Source organism: Felis catus, chromosome A3 (assembly GCF_018350175.1).
Source record: "Felis catus isolate Fca126 chromosome A3, F.catus_Fca126_mat1.0, whole genome shotgun sequence".
Taxonomy (NCBI): domain Eukaryota; kingdom Metazoa; phylum Chordata; class Mammalia; order Carnivora; family Felidae; genus Felis; species Felis catus.
In genome coordinates this window covers 35,199,863-35,220,668 of record NC_058370.1, presented here as the reverse complement: position 1 = coordinate 35,220,668, position 20,806 = coordinate 35,199,863, and the positions used below count along the sequence as shown (strand labels likewise).

The 20,806-nt window shown below is 41.7% G+C and overlaps 1 protein-coding gene across 16 annotated transcripts in view; it reads right to left on the bottom strand.

Annotated features, from left to right (window-relative positions):
* Window positions 1-20,806, bottom strand: part of PLCB4 (phospholipase C beta 4) — a 419,557-nt gene that overhangs the window by 147,221 nt on the left and 251,530 nt on the right. For all 16 annotated transcript variants that reach the window (XM_023251457.2, XM_045053870.1, XM_045053873.1 and 13 more), the window contains one exon: window positions 17,222-17,320. In XM_023251457.2, the coding sequence (XP_023107225.1) occupies window positions 17,222-17,305 (84 nt within the window). In that variant the 5' untranslated portion in view covers window positions 17,306-17,320. The remainder of the gene's footprint in view (window positions 1-17,221; window positions 17,321-20,806) is intronic.

The window sequence follows — 20,806 nt, the reverse complement described above, 5'->3', positions numbered from 1 at the left end:
TATTTAATTTGGGGCTATTGTGCAAGACATTTCACAAATACCATCTCATTTAAATGTGCTGCCAATTCTGCAAGGCTTTAGACTAGATCAGTTGTGTCCAATAGACTTTCAGCGATGATGCAAATGTGCCAGGCGGGCACAGCTACACATGGTAGCCATGAGAACCACATGGGGCTATAAAGTACTGGAAACAAATCAACAAATCTTGTGCAACAAAGGTGATTTTTAATTTGTGCCTATTACCAGCAGATTTCTGGACGGTCAGTAAACGATCCCTGCGTTTGCAGGCTCCACCTTTGGGGAAACTTGGGGCTCACTGTCCTTGTTTCCTGGTTTGATAAGAACTGACAGGAAGAGAAAAGGGCTCTGTTAAAGTTGGAGAGAGACAAGTGACATCTGAGTTACCGAAACGCCACTAGAGGTCTTATCAAACTTCAATAACATTATAAACCACTGGCATGAAAACAGACAACAGACTAGGGACACAGGTGGAGTCTGGAATAGTTAACCAGGAGCTAGTGCTTTCTATCAAGATCCTGGAACTTCAGAGCCCAAGTGATGCCACATGGCCTATTTATTTCAGCTCTTTATTCCAGAGGAATTGGCTAGAGGTAGCGGAGCCTTTCTGATTCTGCACAAACGCTTCCTCTCTCAGAATCACAATTTTTTTACTTGGTTTCAAGTTAGAACTAAAGCCCTTGGTGATGACATTCTGTCAGCAGAAATGATTTATAGACCTGCTATAACAGATGGGTCCAGAAGTTGTTTTTTACCCTCATGGGTATGGTTTCCCCCTGGAAGGATCCAGAATGCTCACTGCATTTGTTAATCTCCCTTCTAATGTATAGACCCTGTGAGATGATAGACACTGGGGCTTCTCAGCTCACATTCTACAGAGGAGCAGGAAGACACTGGTCATGGCTGTTCCAACCCAGACCGTTGCTATGCACTATTACCTTGTGAAGAGACTGGTCGCGTAACATTAAGAGCATTCGCAGCTTTTGGATTCCTTTCCATGGCCTTTGATTCTTTAGACAGATGTCCCTACTAGGTTAAACTGTTTAAATTGAATATAAACCTTTGCTCCGCCTATCTAATGCTCAACCAGAAACCAAGATGGATATATACAGTTTTGGTATGTTGATAAGCAACCCCCAAGGCGTCTGTGGCACCAAATACACAGAGTACTGCCTCTGTGCCCCTGAGCCAGCTTTTACTAGCAGATATGCTTACTGAGCGCCAGGCGATGCTACGTGCACTTCAGACACATTGCCTTATTCACCTCCCACCATTCCTACGAGGAGGGTACTATTCTTACTCCTATGTTATAAAGGAGGCTGTCAAGACACAGCAATGAAGCATCTGGTCCAGAACAGAATAGCTGACAGGGCAGAGCTGGGATTGCTGGCTCCACCAAAGCACACATTTGAATCGTACCTGCTCTGAGGCCCAGAAGGGAGGGTGCCATTGTCAGGGCTGGGCCCAGGTAACTGTTCAGCAGTCCTATCTGGAGGCTCTGCTCTTCTTGTCACCGAATGCCAATAACCATCACTAGGGTTAGAAGGCGCTGGAAACTTTTTAGGTTTTATTACAGTATGTCTTGAGGCCTCCCTGAGAATCCCCAAGCTGCACAGACGGTACTTATTAACAGGTTATTTTGGAGGGGTGTTTTTCACAGCTGCGTACATCATGTCAGAGTGTTTTCTAGGATCTAGTACCAAGTAAAATGGTTTTTCCTGATCTGTTGCTTCCTTTATAATCCGGCAGACAGTCCCATGACGGCCTTTCCTGCATTGCTTTGGCCACTAGCATCACAAGTAGCAGCTCTGAAGCTCACTTTTGTCAACTTTATGGAACATTTTTGCTGTCCACAGAGTGGCTGACTGCTAAATTTGCCTGTAATTTGAAGTCCTTCACATATTTCTTTCCCTCCCTTCAGGCTAAACCCCTGTTCCATTCATCCTATCTAGTGGTACGCATCTCTGCATCACAGCTTACTTTGGGATGTGGTAGAAACATGTGTCAATAGCACAAAAATCATTTCATGGACACCAGAAACCACTGGGCATTTCACACTGGTTTCAGGATCAGACAGACCAGATCCAGATGTGGCTGGACAGTTACAAGCTTATTTGAGCTCTGTTTCTTCATCCCCAAAAGCAGGGAGAACAACCAGTAACAACTGCCCATTTCACAGGCTACCTCTGGGCATTTGAGTACTTCAGGCATAATCTGAACCCAGTATATTTTTCTTGACTGTTAATAACATTGTACCAGTAACTATTACTAATGTTGCCAGTTATCAGTTACAATTAATCATCCAAGAACAAAGGAGGTAAATACCACCATCACTACATTATGGATGAGTAAACTGATCCTGAGGTTAGCAAGTTGCCCAGGAGGACACAGATAATAAGCAGCAGAGACACATCTCCGTGGCGGCACGGAGAGCATCTCTTCACAATGAGCAACAGTACTACTGTGTGCTTACTTCCACTGCTCCAGAATGCAAATCTGGGAGCCGAAATATGGAGGAAACCCAGAGTTTGTAAATTACTACTGCACGCGGCTCAGTGAAATTTTGTTTTTTGCACAAGGAGGTCAGGTCATGTTTGTTCCCCGCACAAGCCAGCCTCAGGCTAAATCAGCCACACAGGCTCAGCCCTCAGAACACAGTTTCAGCTTCTAGCCTCTTCAGGTGGTGAGTAGTGACCCAAGGAGATACTGTTGGGGTTAGGAGCCCCTGCCCTGCACCTCCCTGACGGGGTGGATGATGCTCTCAGAGGGTGAGAGGGCAATCCAGGAAGTTATTTGGCAAGCTGCACAAGGTGCCAGACCTGTTGTTCTAAATTTTATAGGAACAGAAATGAAAATGTCTCCCCCTCAATAACCATCCATGAGCATATAACTTGCTCATTTCAGCAATGATGGAGATACAGTGAACTCTTTTTCTTTTTTAAAATTTTTTTTTTCTCAACGCTTTTTATTTATTTTTGGGACAGAGAGAGACAGAGCATGAACGGGGGAGGGGCAGAGAGAGAGGGAGACACAGAATCGGAAACATGCTCCAGGCTCTGAGCCATCAGCCCAGAGCCCGACGCGGGGCTCGAACCCACGGACCATGAGATCGTGACCTGGCTGAAGTCGGACGCTTAACTGACTGCGCCACCCAGGCGCCCCGGTGAACTCTTTTTCTGATATCAAGTGGAAAATTTTAATCATTTCACTTTTTCCATTTTTCCCCCAACCATTTCATTTTTTCCTTTCTTCAGAAACAAAGAATGTCGGGGCACCTGGTTGGCTCAGTCAGAAAAGTACGCAACTCTTCACCTAAGGGTTGTGAGTTCGAGCCCCATGTTGGATGTAGAGATTACTTAAATTAAGAAAGAAAGAAGGAAGGAAGGAAGGAAGGAAGGAAGGAAGGAAGGAAGGAAGGAAGGAAAGAGAATATCCTCAACATTTCAAGTGACCTGGCTTAGAAGAGTCGATGAAGGCTACTGAAAAGCAGCAAGGGAAAAAGCATAACACCTTTCCTGATTTTTCAAGTTTTATATCTTTTAAAACCCTGAAATTTAACTTGATGGTGCTTATTATTAACAAGGCCTCTGACCCTATTTTTGGCTGTGGTAATTTGTAGTCAGCTCAAGTAGGATTTGAATTGGCGTCAGGGGAGGATGTGCATGGATGGGCCACGTAAGAGAGTCAAACTCCATGTTTCTGATTGCTGAAAGTATGGGAATCAGTATTTGTGAATTTCCACTTTCCCGTTTACTTCCAGATACAGACGTAAAGCTCTGGGATTAAATTTTTAAGGTCTGCCAGTGTGAGATGCCAGACTGTGTCTGTCTCTGTCCCTCTCCCTCCCTGAAGAACCTCTGATGTGGGTATTCTGAAGCCAAATCTGGAATGTCACATTCTGAGAGAGCTCTTGTGTTGTGGCAGGACACTGGGACGGGCTCCCTGATTCTTGCCATGGAACACTTGAAGCAATTATTCCTAGGATATTCAGTCACTACGTCTTAGCTTGCAGAAGGAAGAACAAGGTCAACGAAACACACTTTTAGGAGGAGTGGGTGGTCACTGAAAGTAATTTACTTGGACAGGAAAACTGTCATGTTAGTCAAAACTTAGTGACTTTAGCAATTAAAATAAGGAAAAATTAAAGATGATAAACTTACTCAGAGCCAGGGAGGAAGAGAACTACTTTTGTAATAAATATTTACAACAAACATTAAAATCAAATATGTCCCCTTCCTCCCCATACCTCTCCCCTGCCACCAAAGATTCTCTCCTTGAGCAAACCTTAGGCGGGGTCCTCTGCATCTTCTTCCCAGCCAGACCTCCACTTTTGGGCTTCCATGTCTGTCTTTGCATTGATTGATTTTAGTTGGAATCCTGCTAAGTTGGTTTAGCCAGAATCTCCTACCGTCAGGATGCGATCACCATTGATATCTGATCAGGTGCCTCAACTTCCACCGTCTCCAGGTGACTTCCACCTGCTCCTTGGCTATAAATCCCCCCCTTCCTCATTGTATTCAGAGTGGAGCTCAACCTCTCCCCGAGTAGTGTATAACCTCCGCTGCAGTCATCTCTTGACCATAGTCTGCCCTATCATTCTTCAACAAGTGCCCAAATAACTTTTTCTCTAACACACCCCCCCACACACCCCTGGCCACCACCTAAAATTCTAAGAACAACAGGAGATGTGCTCTTGGCAGATGGGCTTGAAGCATGACCACAAGCTGGAAAATCCTTTTCAGTAAAACGCTCCTAATTAAACCACAATTTGTTCCAGAATTATAAACTGCACTGAGCAAATGATTAGAAATAAAGTGACAGAGAAGACATATATCTGAAGAAGCAGGTCGAGGAAAGAATGTTTTGAGCTATTGCTATCTGGAGATGGTAGTCCAAGTTGAACAGAGTCATTGAAGGGAAAGGAACCTCAAAGGACTTCCAGGGAATTTCCCTCTGAATATACACATTTCCTACTTCAGTAATTCAGCTTTTAAAAATGCCTGCCTTTACACCAGCTGCATGCTATATCACTCCCTTACACTTTGTCTTCTGAAACAGCTTATATTTGGGCCTCAAAGACACAGTCCCAATGGATCTTAGGGCCAATCCTGGCTCTTTCGCTTCTTGCAGTCTGCAAAATTGCAGAAATTACTGAAACATGTATACAAAGTCCACTGCTATCACCCAGAGAATTCTATAGTGAGACGAGAGCTGTAGAAAACTGCAGATCCAAAGGCTTAGCATCATTCTACACTGAAGGGAGTGCTAACTGCATCAGGGATAAGGGAGAGGAGGCAGGAGCAGACAGGGAGAGCCTTCAAACCATGAGGCAGAACTAAGACCTGTGAAGGGAGAGAGGAAGGGTCTCCACCAGGTGGATGGAAGCCCTGGAGCAAGGACTGCCCACCAGCCTCACCTGGGGCAGAAAAGGAACGGTTCCAGAATCTCTTCCAGGTCACTCACTGGCTGGGGATCTCAGCATGAATCTCATCAGCAGCTGCAGCAGCTAGAGGTTGTCTGGTGACACACAGCTAGTGGCAGGGTCCCCCGGAAGGAGACGTAAGTGGCATACCTCCACGGCTGCCACAGACAGGACCTCTTGCTAACCATTCTCCAGAGCCCCCCACAGAAGGACCTCCAGTTCCAGCTCCTTGGTACCCTTAGAATTCCTTAAACATTAGGAACCACTTAAAATAGGGAAAAAAAAAAAGAGTCCCAGATGTGTAGCTAAGGATCACTGGATCACTGGAGGTGCTTAATGAATGAATTCCCTGCTGGAGATAGAGCAGTAAATAAAAACAAAGTATCTGCTCTCATGGCTTATATTCTAGGGGGAATTTTGACAATGAACAAAAAACAATCTATCAGAACTGATAAATATGAAGGAAAAAAAACCCAAAAACCTAAAAGGGTAATGTCTGTGTATGTGAACATGTGCGCACATGCATAAAGAGCTCACAGAAGAGCAGTCCAGAGAGGGAGCTGCAAGTGCAAAGGCCCTGAGGATTGTGTGCCTGGTATTTTCAGGGAACATCCATGGCTCAGTGAAGTGGCAGTTCACATAGGGGGCTTATAAGCTATGGAAGGAATTCAGAAATTATTTGAAATGAGGTAGGAAGCCACTGAAGGTTTAACCAGAAGACAGGTATACACTCACTCCCATTCTAAAAATATCCCTCTTAATTATTTCTCACAATGGCCCTGCAAGGTAGGTGTTATCATCCCCACTTTTCAGATAAGGAAGCTGTGGCTTAATGCTCAGTGGGTTTAAGACTGGCTTATAGTGCCATTTTTTGAGTAGCAAATCCAAAGTTAAAGATAATTTCTGTTTAACTCCAAACCTATGCCCTTAACCAACTATGTGTATTTGAGACTTTTCAATAAAGAGCTCTCTTGTAAAGATTTTACCCTAAATACCATGTAGTACAAACCCTTTCTTTATTTGCAAACAATATCCTGGCGACCTGGCTTGGGGGAGTATCCAAAAACTAGGCTCCTTTTTATATTTCACAGAGTTAAGAGGATCATCTGCCCTTTTAGGTACTTGGGAGAAGAAGATCTACAGAAGAGCAGGAGAGGAGCCAGCAAAGTGTCATCAGGGAAATCCTTAGTAGAAAGAGCACGTTGGCCTCCCACCTGGGAAAGCCATATTAGCTCAACCCACACACTTCATTACATGCTTCGGACACACTATCATTTCAGAGCAATTATTTGCTATCTATGGCCTTAAGACTAAGTGAAAAAACATGTGTTTATTAATCTATCAATATTAAGTATTAAGAGACAGGCTTCCCTACTGAGGATATTTCTTGTCTATTTTCATTGGTTGAAAGAAAATATTATGTTCCTTCCATAGAGTACATTGTACCTAGTTGGTTTTTTTTCCCCAAAAAACTAAAGTCTAAAGAAGTCCTGATTAATACTTTTCTATAGGTGGATACTTATTGACTATAAGGTAGAGGTATTAGTGTTCTGAGGAGCACTAATGAGGCACTTATCTGCTGGGAGGGGCAAATATCTGAAAAATAAATTCTTTCCATCCTCATCTCCTTAAAAGAATCAAATTAAGAACTCCTGGATGTAGTAATGTAAATAATTATGGTCTGAGATACATACAGCACATAGGTTACTAAAAGACTTAAGTAGCTTTCATATATATATGTGTGTATATATACATATGTACATATATATACATCTATATTCACACATACATATACATATATATGTGTGTGTGTGTATAAATATTTAAAAATCATACATATCTTCAAAAAACTGTGTAGGGGAAGAAAAAAATTTTCCTTAATCCTCTTAGGGTCCCTGGCTGGGTCTGAAAATTAAACTGACAAAGACAGATTAGCAAAAGAAGAACATACACATTTATTTACTATAAGTTATATGTATGATTAAAAAGAAAACCATATGCCCCAAGTGGAGTCACTTACATTAAGACCCCATGTCAGAAAAACAAGACTTAATACCTGACCTTACTGCAATTTCAGTCTCCCTAAGTAATGTGACCTGTAACCAGCCAGCCTGGGGTTTTCTGGTCAGCACTAGTATGTAGTCCACTGATAGATCCCCTCTGTCCCCTCAGGAGGGCAACTTTGCCTAAAACAATGCATTCTTCACTAGTAAGTCCCGTTTTCTGTTTCCTCTTTGCTTTAAAAAACCTTTCCCTTCCTGCAGATCAACAGAGCCCCTTCCTGTTTGCTGGATGCTTAGATGAATTCATGAATTGTTGAACAAAGCCAATTTGATCTTCACATTTACTCAGATGAATTTTTTTTTTTTTAACACGAGACATGGGAGTCTGCATAAGAAAATGAAGACCGGAAAAAATGGTTAAATCTGAGTATTTCTGTATTAGGTATGATGAATAGTGTGGACGGTCATGTAGAAATATGATAGGTCAAGGAGTATGAGGTTAAGTGTAGTAAACTGGGGGATCTTAAGAAAGGCCTGTTTGTTCAGATTCTTCTCGGAGTACCTTTGTCTTTGGAGATAAGGATGCTTCCTTCTTCCAGGTCAAAGGAGGGCACTTGCTATTTTCTCAAACTCCCTCAGGTTAAAACACTCAGTGCACTAACGTGCCATATTTTGAATGCCATCATTTGCACATGGCAGCCATTTCAAGGTCCCAAGTCATGGGACAGGTAGCTGTGATTCACGTGTGTTCTCTTTATCAATCAGTTCTGGGGACAGGCTCCATCAGTCACTACACATTGAATAGTAGGCCACTCCTTAACTAATGTAGGCTTCTCTTTCCTCATCTGTGTAATGTGAGAAACAATCCCACTTAATCCTTACCACCAACTGAGGGTTTAAAGAGATGACTGAGGTCAAGTGCTTAGCACTGTGCCTGGCACACTGAAAGGGAAATAAAATCTATTATGTTGAACTCCTCTGGAAAAAGAAAAGTTTCTTTTTCTGAATGGTTTCCCCTCTTTAACTGCATCGTTTGGTTGGGGGAGATTAGCTGCAAACAACTTTAAATGCATTCATTTTTTTTTTTCTTTCCAAGGAAGTCTAGAACTCTTTGACGTGCTATGCCTCATGGTTCTCAAACTTGAGCTACATCATCAGAATCACCCCAGAGAGCTCTGAAAACAAGGATTGCTGGAGCCCACTCTCTGATTCTGTAGGTCTGATTCTGTTTCTGATTCGGTAGGTCTGGGGTGGGGCCTGATAATTTGCATTTCTAGCAAGGGTTCCATGTGCTGCTGATCAGGGACCACACTTTGAGAACCACTGCAGGCTAGCACATGGAATCTTTCTGCTCAGCTGTGATTGGCTATGGCACTGGGGTGAGAGGTTTAACCACTGCAAGCCTTGGTTCTGCAATCTGTAAAAGGAGGCTAGAGACAGACCTAACAACAGGGTTCTTCTGGGCTTAAATGAAACAACCGTTTGTTCAACAGCGTTTAGACCATAACACCCTTTGTAGAGCACCTAGTGAATGCTCATCATGGAAGAAACTTCTACTGTAAGGACTAAAAAGCACCCTCCCTAAAAATCACCAAAATCAGGGATGCCTGGGTGGCTTAGTTGGTTGAGTGTCCAACTTTAGCTCAGGTCATGATCTCGTAGTCCGTGAGTTCAATTCCCACATTGAGCTCTGTGCTGACAGCTCAGAGTCTGGAGCCTGCTTCGGATTCTGTGTCTCCCTCTCCCTCCCTCCCTCCCTTTCTCTCTCTCTCTCTGCCCCTCCCCCACTCACACTCTGTCTCTGTCTCAAAAATAACAACAAAAAAATTAAAAAAAAAAAAACACACCAAAATCAGTAACAACAACAAAAACATTCCCTCATAATGTTTAGGAACGGGGAATTCATTCGCATGAAGTGGAGTTTAAAGAAGTGCAATTTTATCACTCACTGCAAATACAAGTAATACACAAAATTCTGCTGTCTACTTTTTGAGGCTAATACCCTGGCCCTGTAGGTACAATTCATTTTAAGTGATCCAGAACCTGGGAATAAGACAAAAAATGGCTATGTATCCTCTGGACACTGAAGAGAGCACTGTCTAAGAGGCCTAACCAAGGAGGATTTATTGCTATAGAACTGTGTACTTTTGTTCGACTTACTAGTTACTATTTTTTAGGGCCCAGATTCTTTGCAGAGTAAGCTAGATAAGTTGTCATTGTTTTCTGTTCCACAGAGATGCATGTGATTTGTGTCTGATAGAAAAGACAACCGCTACAGTTTAGTTTTATTGCTGCACAGGACAGTAACCAGTTCTGTATCTACTTGACAAAACTTGTGTCCACTTTCCTCTCCTGACTATATGTAGTTGACCTTGAACAGCATGGGTCCACTTATGTGTGGATTTTTTTTTTTAAATAAATGCAGTACAGTACTATAAATGTGTTTGCCTCAAGTTTTTAAAAATATTCACTTTTGAGAGCAAGTGGGGGAGGGGCAGAGAGAGAAGGAGACAGAGAATTCCAAGTAGGCTCCATGATGCTACCTCCTAGTGTGGAGCCCAAGATAGGACTCAAACTCACAAACCATGAGATCATGATCTGAGTGGAAATCAGGAGTCCAGGTGTTCAGCCGGAGCCATCCAGGCGCCCCCTAGTATTTTCTTAATAACATTTTTTTTTTCTAGCTTAGTTGATTGTAAGAATACAGTAGATAATACATATAACATACAAAATATACGTTAATCAACTGCTTATATTATCATTAAGGCTTCTGGTCAGCAGCAGGCTATCAGTGGTTAAGTTTTGGGGGAGGCAAAAGTTAGTTGTGCATTTTTCACTGTATGGGGGTCACTGCCCCAAACCCCGGGTTGTTCAGGGTTAACAGTACAATTTTCTACCTCCAGTGCTCTTAGAACTAGCTTTATCATCCTGCTGGTGTCCTCATTGAGGGGTTAAATAAATCTTGAAGCCAAAATACTTTCTATGAGGGTTGTGGTTTTAGTTTTTTTGAAAATTATTTTTGGAAAATTCTTCACTTCACTGATGAACAGCCTGGGGTGTGTAGGCTGCCTGGGCCTTTTGGAGTTTCACTGCATGGCCCTCGACGTGATTTCAGAGCTGTCCTGGAAAGAGGCCAAAGTCAGCCTGTCCCACTCAGCTCTACTTTAGGTTGGTACTGATTCTGCACTTTGATACTCCACTGGGTCTGATAACTGCAGCAATGGTTTCCCTTATCCTGGCAGATTCCATATGTGTGTGTGTTAGGGGAGGGGCTGGAGGGAGAAAGGGGAAGGAGCTAGTATAAAGACCAAGGTTTTGCCATAAAAAGACACTCCACCAGGGCTCCTTGCTTCAGTTACAATAAAGTCCCATGGGTGAGAAAAAGGGGTGGCCCCCACCAGGGGATCTCTGATGTGGGAAGGGTGGGGCCTGAGGTGAGTCATGTATAAAACACTTAAATCTCTGCTCTGGCTGCCATCAAGAAGAAATGGCTGAAGTAAACTGTAGATTCCAACGAAGTGAGAGCAGAACTCTTTCTGTGTGTTGGGAAAGGAGGACGGTATTTTAAACTCTGGTTGTAGTTTGAGCTTGTGGTCTAGAACCATGCTGTTCAATAACATAGGCACTGGCCACGTGGAGTTAAGTATGTTTTCATTAAAATTAATTAAAAACCCAGTTCTCTCAATCCCACCAGCCACATTTAAAAACAATTTTTTTTAATGTTTACTTTTTAAGAGACAGAGACAGACACAGAGCACAAGCAGGGAAGAGGCAGAGAGAGAGACACACACAAAATCTGAAGCAGGCTCCAGGCCCTGAGCTGTGAGCACAGAGCCCGATGCGGGGCTCGAACCCACAAGCTGTGAGATTATGACCTGAGCTGAAGTTAGAGGCTTAACTGACAGCCACCCAGGCACCCCTCACCAGCCACATCTGAAGTGCTGGACAGCCACACTTGGGAATGGGCAACACAGATATCGACCCCGTCTGTCATGCAAAGCTCTGTTGGTGACCACTCAGCTAGAAGGGCAAAAAGATATTCTTCACGATAAAGCTCTTTTAAATTTTAAGTACATTCATTGCCCTTCAAAGTCATACAAACGTGAAGGTCTCAAAAGACTCTGGTTCCCTTTTTACTCAAACTCTCACCTCCAAACTGTTCAGGGAGAGAAAGGACTAAAATTTTCTGTTTTGCTTGTTTGGCTTGAGAGGGAGAAATTTTTTTTTTCTTTTTTTTTTTTTTTAATTTGGGGAAGAGGCATGTGGAAAAGAGGAAGTAGATAAATTAGAAAAGGACTCTGAGGGAGAGATTAAAAAAGAAAAGAGGGGTGCCTGGGCAGTTTAGTCGGTTGAGCATCTGACTCTTGATTCCAGTTCAGGTCAGGATCCCAGGGTTGTGGGATCAAGTCCCAAATTGGGCTTGCATGGAGCATGGAGCCTGAGATTCTCAATCTCTCTCTCTCTCTCTCTATCTCTCTCTCTCTCTCTCTCTCTCTCTCTCTCTCTCTCTCTCTCTCTGCGCCCCTCCCCTGCTCATCCACACTCTCTCAAATAAAAGAAAAAAAAAGAAAATTAGAGAAACAGGAACATGTATCTTAGTGGAAAAGGGGGGCAAAAGGAGAAGACCATGGGAAACACTATCTGGCCAGGTTGGCTAATGAAGTTTGTTGAGCATGATCTCTGATGTTTAATCTTGAAGTGTGCCCTGTTGTGGGTCCAGTCCTCCTTGGCTACCACCAAATCTTAAATGAAAGATTCTTGGGATTTGATGATATATGCAAAGGATTTAGAGAGTGAAATAAACCAGAGCAGGGAACAGTCCTGAGAACAGAGAGGTAAGAAGGCACTGAGGATAGGAGTCATCACCAAGAGTATGCAAGCATGTAGGAATTCTAGGAAAGACTGGGGAGGGCCTGGCATAGCCAGGGGGATGGGGGTCTTCAGCCTTTTAACAGGTTATTAAAGGAAAGTCAGGAGACTGAGTTAGAGACATTTGGGTCACATGTGTTCTAAAAAGTATTGCTATTTCTCTCTTTGGCAATAGAAAAATCACCGCTTTGGTTTTTTTTAACTTTTTTTTTTTGGAAATCTGCTTTAAAGATTTAATAATAAGCATCCCTTAGGACACAAAATCTATTTTGCATTTAAGTAGCTTATAAGTAAAGTTACATAAAAAAACAGATGTAGAGGGGCGCCTGGGTGGCTCAGTTGGTTAAGCGTCCGACTTCGTCTCAGGTCGTGATCTCACGGTTCGTGGGTTCGAGCCCCGCGTCAGGCTCTGTGCTGACAGCTCAGAGCCTGGAGCCTGCTTTGGAGGCTGTGTCTCCCTCTCTGCCTCTCCTCCACTCTCACTTTGTCTCACTCTGTTTCTCAAAAATAAATAAATGCAAAAAAAAATTAAAAAACAGATGTAGAAATGGCACAGGGATACAATAAGAGGCTACCGTGCAGGCTGCTGTGTCTCTAACAATTTTGCCCACCTCCAAAGAAACACAGAAATAATACAATAATGCTTAAATGCAGTTGCGCTGGTTACACTTATTGGCAAAATAACATGTACTTTAAAAATCGTCACCAGTTGACGCTGCTTTTTTTCTGACCTAGGGAGGGTTCACCCACAGCTTGAGAGACTCTCCTGCCTTCTTTAAACAAGCATGTGGAACGTCATTTAATATCTGGCTGCTCCTTCAGGCCATTATGATAATGTTAGTTGTCATATGGTGCTAAAGGCATTTATGTCCCTTCATAAATGGTCCCTTTGCTATGACGCCTTTGGGGCGCTTGGGCTGTGTTTTCTCCAGTTTCTGTTCCTCCTACTTGCTATCAGCTGCTGTTTCTCACTGCTGTTCACACTCACTGTGGAAACGAACCTTTTCTGCTTGCACTTTGTTGCCTTCAATATTTTGGTGGTCGTGGCTCCAAACAACTGAATCTTACAGGACTGGGAAACAGTAATAAAAAAGTGGCTACAGTCCAACTCGAAGTACTGTGGCTTTCTTGTTTGATATGTTATGAAGAGAGGCATTTGCTTTATTGAAACTTTTTTTTTGCTGAAAATCTTGATATCACTTAACGTTGAAAGCTGAGCAAGATTGTATTCAATATGTGTTCAAGATTTTCAGAGGGACCCGGGTGAAAAGCAAATGCCTTTAGAAGCCCAGGTAATCAGTATTTCCTAAGTATGAGTGAGAGGTGATGATTAATAACCAAAGCAAATCACCCCGAGAAATAAAAATAATTCAAGCGATAATGAACCTCTAGTTCATCAAACCACATTTCGGTCAAAAAAGTGTAAAAAATAGTACTTTTTTCCTCCAATATGTTTCTGCTTATATGACAGTAGTCAAGATACTCAGCCAGTGGTTACATTTAATCTCTTCAAAATGACCTTCTCTGAATTATTAGAAGCCATGCAGTGTATTTAAATAATCCTAAAGGTTTCCAGTGCTTGAGGTGCTGCCTTCGGAAACTGCCAATCTTTGGGACACTCTGGTGTATTCAGGGAGTGAAGTCCTACCAGTTCATAAGAAAGGGCAATGGTGGGGTGCCTGGGTGGCTCAGTCGGTTAAGCGTCCGACTCTTGACTTTGGCGTAGGTCATGATCTCACAGTTTGTGAGTTTAGGCCTCAAACTGGGCTGCGCTGGCAGTGTGGAGCCTGCCTGGGACGCTCTCTGGCCCTCCCCCACTCACACTCTCTTTGAAAATAAACAAATTTTAAAAAATTAAAAAAATAAAAAAGAAAGAGAGGACAATGGCTATTATCTTAGTGACTCTAGTCCCCGATCTAGACGTGGTTTACTTGGGAGAAGCACCTGTAAATGTGTCTAAGCCAGTCCTGGGTTTCCTTGGCCACACTGAATAAAGTAGAAACAAGTAGCCAATTGCAGTAACTTACTTTGTATTAAGCTTGAACTCCATCAAACTGTTGACAGGGGTCATTTTTTTTTTATTATTAAAAGATGAAAAATGTCATACGATTTATCCTAATATTTTCAATCTGTTGAGGCTCAGGTCCCCACACAGATCTTCAAGATTATCAAGTACCCTCACCATTTCACTTATCAAGAAAAGGAACAAACAACAAAACCAGACTGCGCTGGAACCACTTCTAACTCAAATCCTTTGTAACGCTACATCTACAGTGAGTTTGGCAGTTGCACGTGTCCTAGTAGACCCCAGAGACAGCAAGATAAGTGTGGTCTTTGACCTCAAGAAACTCAGAGTACAATAGGAGACATAAAAACAGTAAATAAAATGTGAATGCAGTGTATAGTGTGCAAGGGTAGGTAGGTTTAGTGGTAACAAAAAGGAGTTACCAATTCTTATTCAATGGCTCAAGGAAGGTATCAAAGAGGTGGAGATTTCTCAACTGGGTTTTGAAGGATGAGGAGTTTACCAATCAAACTAGGAGGAACAAGTGCATTTTGGAAAAAGGAACAGCATGCACAAAGCATGTAACGGAAAAGTATCTTGGAATCGCCGGGGGATTTTTATGGCTAACACAGAGAGTGTAAGGAAACTGGTGGGAAACAAGTCTGTAGAATGAAGGGGGACCCAGATTAAGGACGGCCTTGTAGTTCGCTTTATTCCACAACAGGGAATCATGGAAGCATCTGAAACACAGCAATCACAAGTTCTGATTTATATTTTCAAAAGATTAAAGAGAAAGAAATAGGAAAAAGACAAAGAAAACTGCCCAGAATTAGTAGTGGTTGCCTCCAGGTGGCAGAATATTTTGTTTCTTCTTATAGCAGAATGTGGTTAGCTGTTCCTTCTGGGAAGGAGTAAATTTTGTCATACATATAGCTGTCACTTCAATATTTTAATTCAATACTAGGAAGAGTAACCACATTGGGGCCAATCCTTTGCCTTTCTCAATTTTGTTTACTTACAAAGCAACCATGTATAAATCTAGAGGATATTATGATACACGGTTTGGAAAAACCAAGTCAACAAGTACAGTCACGCCAGCCCACAGACCTTATGAAAAGCCCTGACAATCTGAACCACTGAGTGGGCCAGCACAATTAGCCACCACATACATTTCACCAACTTCAAGAGGAACTAATTCTTTTTTTTTTTTTTCTGACTTAAAAAAAATTTAAACCCAAGTTAGTTAACATATAGTGTAATAATGATTTCAGGAATAGAATCTAGTGATTCATCACTTACATGTAACACCCAGTGCTCATCCCCACAAGTGCCCTCCTTAATGCCCATCACCCATTTAGCCCATCCCCCCATCCACCTCCCCTCCAGCAACGCTCAATTTCTTCTCTGTATTTAAGAGAGGCTTGTCTCCGTTTTTATCTTGTTTTTGCTTCCCTTCCCCTATGTTCATCTGTTTCCTATCTTAAATTCCACATATGAGGGAAATCATATGATATTTGTCTTTCTCTAATTTCACTTAGCATAATACACTCTAGTTCCATCTACTTTTTGCAAATGGCAAGGTTTCATTCTTTTTGAGTAACACTCCATTGTATACATAAACCACATCTCCTTTATCCATTCGTCAGTGGATGGACATTTGGGCTCTTCCCATAATTTCGCTATTGTGGGTAGCACTGCTGTAAACACCAGAGCGCACGTGCCCCTTCGAATCAGCATTTTTGTATCCTTTGGACAAATACCTCGTAGTACAATTACTGGGTCATAGGGTAGTTCCATTTTTTTAAAAACATTTCTTTTAATGTTTATTTATTTTTGAGACAGAGAGAGACAGAGCATGAACGGCAGAGGGGCAGAGAGAGAGGGAGACACAGATTCTGAAGCAGGCTCCAGGCTCTGAGCCATCAGCCCAGAGCCCGACGCGGGGCTCGAACTCACAGACCGCGAGATCGTGACCTGAGCTGAAGTCGGAGGCTTAACCGACTGAGCCACCCAGGCGCCCTGGGTAGTTCCATTTTTAATTTTCTGATGAACCTCCGTGCTGTTTTCCAGAGTGGCTGCACCAATTTGCATTCCCACCAGCAGGGCAGAAGGGTTGCTCCTTCTCCACACAAGAGGAACCGATCCTGACTTTACATGAAGTCTTAACAAGTTTCACATTTCACTTTGCCTCAGAGGGAACAACTTCATCACCTTCTCTCCCTCAACTCACCTCAATTTCAAGTACAATCTAAGAAAAAAAGATGTGCTTACAATTGCTAATGAGGCTTCACTTTACTAACCTAAACTTTGTGAACAGATTGGTGGCCCCAAGCCCCTGCTCTATAGAAGGTCTGGAGCCACTGTCACCTTGCAAGGGCACGAACAATAAATGACAGAAATAGGGGCAAGCAAAGCTTGGGTCCAGTTGTTCTACATGAATGGAAAGAGCAAAACAAATGACTAGCACAAAGTCCAATCACTATTCCTTTTACAACAAATACAAAGTCTTGCGTGGAAAGTCTGCCAAAAGCACTTCATTAAGCAACAACTGTTACTACATGAACCCATCTGTAAAACCAGGACAATAATAGCAACAACCTTAAAAGGTTGTTGTGAAGAATTAAACAATAATATACACAAGTGCTTAGAAGACTGTCTGGCACACAGTGAGCACTCAATAATTTACAGCATCATTATCATTATTGTATCTGGCACATGGTAAGTGCTCAATAAATTACAGTATCATTATCCTTATATCTCAAAACTTGCCTCTTTCCAACTATTCCAACTTATAAATCTCACTGGTACTCTTACTTATGTCAAAGACTGTTTACTCAATACTAAAATTAAAGTGAAGTAATTGTAAGAATGTTTTGAGAGAAAAAATTAGTAACACTTCTTTACCTCTTCATATCTGTCAAAAACGGCTCCTTCTTGCAAAAAGGAAGGAACTTCCTTTTGCCAGTTAAATTCATAAGGTTTGGCCATGATTATATTCAAGACCTAAAAATGAAAAAGAATATCTCATTAGCATACAAAATTTAAAAACAAGTAAAGATCAAAGGTTAATCACTTTATGTTTGTGAAAGCTTTTCTTCATACACATAGAATAAGCCCATAAATTGTCTCTTTTTCCTTCTTTATTTCATCTGATTCCATCTTCCCTCCTCCTTGTCTCAAAACCTGGGGAAATATGGTTGACGCTTGAATAACATGGGTTTCAACTGGATGCATCCACTTATACAAGGATTTTTTTTAATAAATTATAGCATAGTAAACATATTTTCTCTAAAGATTTTCTTAACATTTTCTTTTCTCTAGCTTACATTATTGTAGGAATACAGTATATACCACATATAACATACAAAATACGTGTTAACCAATTGTTTATGTTATTGGTAAGGCTTCTGGTCAATGGTAGGCCATCAGTAGTTAAGTTTTGGTGGAGTCAAAACTTATGTATGAAGTTTTGACCACGTGGAGAGCTGGAGCCCCTCTAACCCCCATGTTGTTCAAGGGTCAACTGTGATATCAACAAAGAGGTGATCAACCAGAGGTGATCATTTGGGAAGCTTCCCCTCCCTCTTCACATCATATAAAATAATAAGATACGTATTTTAATCAGATGGCATCAGATAAAAGAAAGAAATCATGAACCTGACCCTATTTATAGGAGAGGCCTGTTGAAAAGGGGTGGGTGGTTACACAAGCCTACACTATGAGCCTGAAGGTGGATGCATGGACAGGAGTTGATACCTGGTGATGGGTCGCAGAATCAAGGAGGAAGAGCTGGAATTTTTTATTGCTCTTGGTTCTCACAATAACCCTTTCATCCCTTCCTCACTTGGGCCAGTGAGGGGACTACAGAATGTCTGCTTTGTAGCACAGGCAGCATGTATGACATTGAAAGAGAATGTAGGCACTCTTCAGGGTGGCTGCCTGCACTCAGGAAAAAGTGAGTGCTCCTTCTACCTACGCTTCTTAGCATCAGGCACCATCCTGTACCTGTACTAGCTGTGAGCAGGACATCTTAAGTGAAACGTCAGCATCCAATCAGGAATCACCAAATATTTAAGCAATGCCAAGAACATGGAGGGCTGACACCAAACATAATAAATAGAACTTACACTCAAAAAAATAGAGCTAACCGAACAGACAGAACCTGAGTTTGACTTAAGCACGGCTAAGTGTGGAAGGAAAAAGTGCATTCAGTTCCAAAAACATAATTAACTTAATATTCTAGTAATTTCAAAAAAGATTGTTGAAATCAAACTCTGAACAGGTGAGCCTGAATTATAAAGAGAACTCAAATGAAGTGGTGAGCCAAGGGACTCTCATAGAACTCAACACAAAAAGAAAGCACAATGGAAAAATTTAGAGAGGTGGAAAATGAAAACCAAAGGTTGACCACCCACCCAGCAGAACAAATTCTTCTATTACAAGGAAAGAAAGCCAGTAGAAGGATGGGATTAATCACAGCAAAAGTGGAAGAACACTTCTGAAATCTGAGTATCTACGTGTTCAGTTTTGAGTCCTCAATGTGAATATCTGAGTCCTCAATTGAAAAAAATCCACTGATGCAAGAAGTAGAAATGGTGGGGTTGGTGGGGTGGGGGGTAAGATACACACACCTAGACATAACTTTGGGTGACAAGGAGAACAAAAAACACGAAGTTCCAGAGATGACTGATAAGCAGACAGCAATCGGGCATGTGGTCTGCAGTATTATAAACTCAAAGGTCTGAGGGACAAGAATTTGGGATTAAAATTCGGTATCCATTCAAATAAAAGTTTAATTTTTAAGAGAAAATAAAGATATTTATGGACATGCAAGGTATCAGAAAGATTTAATGACCTACTCTGAAAGATTTGGGATAGTATTGTCCTCCGTCAAGAAGAAAAATAAATGTAGAGAAGGGATATGGGAAGTAATAGAGAAAAAGAAGAAAAAAAGAGCAAGCTTACTCTTAAGTTTTACTTACTATACAAAAGAAATGTAAAGAAATGATCATAATCTATCTTCCAAATTCCTGATTGTATCAGCATAGATGTTGGAGCAGCTGACGTGGTCAGAAGGCAGGAAGAATGGACCAAAGGGAGGTAAACCATTTTAGGAGTGGCGTGTAAGTATGTAAGAATCTATACGTTGGCAGAAAAATAGAAGTTTAAGAATTTTTCTGTAAGAAATTAAAAATGGAAAGTAAAACTTGCACACTATTAGAGGGGAAAATAGAACAAAGAAACAGGAGTCCTCTTTAAAAAGAAAATAAGGGGCGCTTGGGTGGCGCAGTCGGTTAAGCCTCCGACTTCAGCCAGGTCACGATCTCACGGTCCGTGGGTTCGAGCCCCGCGTCGGGCTCTGGGCTGATGGCTCAGAGCCTGGAGCCTGTTTCCGATTCTGTGTCTCCCTCTCTCTCTGCCCCTCCCCCGTTCATGCTCTGTCTAGCTCTGTCCCAAAAATAAATAAAAAACGTTGAAAAAAAAATTAAAAAAAAAATAAAAGAAAATAAAAAGAAAATAAGTGGGAAGGAGAGAGAAAAAAAGAACACATTATAAATAGAAAACATGGGGCGCCTGGGTGGTTCAGTCAGCTTAGGTCATGATCTCGCAGTTTGGGGATTCGAGCCCCACATCGGGCTCTGTGCTGACAGCTCAGAGCCTGGAGCCTGCTTCGGATTATGTATCTCCCTCTCTGTGCCCTTCCCCCAGTCACGTTCTGTCTCTCTGCCTCAAAAATAAATAAAATTAAAAAATAATACAATAAATGGAAAACACAAAATAAAATGACAACATATCTCTAACTATAATACATATGAATTGGCTAACTTCACTTACCAAAAATAAATAAATAAATAAATAAATAAATAAATAAATAAATAAATACAGAGGCTTTTACATTAGGTAGCATTATGGTTGTTTACCAGAAATATTTACAAAATAAAAACGATATAGGAAGCTCAAAAATGAAGGGATGAAAAAAATTGATCTCACAGGTACATGCTCAGAAGGAAAGAAAGCAGGTATCACAGGAACGTATCAGACAAAATAGATTCAGGGAAAACAAGAGACCCTGATAAATCATATTGAGAAAAGGGATGATCAAAATTATTGAAGTCATTAACATTAAAGCATGTGACTACACAGCATCAGAACATATACTGAAAAATTGGTAAAATACAGAGAAATTTGGCAAAGTCACAAACACATTAGGAGACCATGATTCTCAGAAATTAATGGAACAAAACAAAAATGCAAGAATATTGAGGATTTGAATATTACACTTACTAGTTTAACCAAAACAATTTAAAAAAAAATTTTTAACGTTTTTATTTATTTTTGAGACAGAGAGAGACAGAGCATGAGCAGGGGAGGAGCAGAGAGAGAGGGAGGGAGACACAGAATCTGAAGCAGGCTCCAGACTCTGAGCTGTCAGCACAGAGCCCCATGCAGGGCTCAAACTCACAGACTATGAGATCATGACCTGAGCTG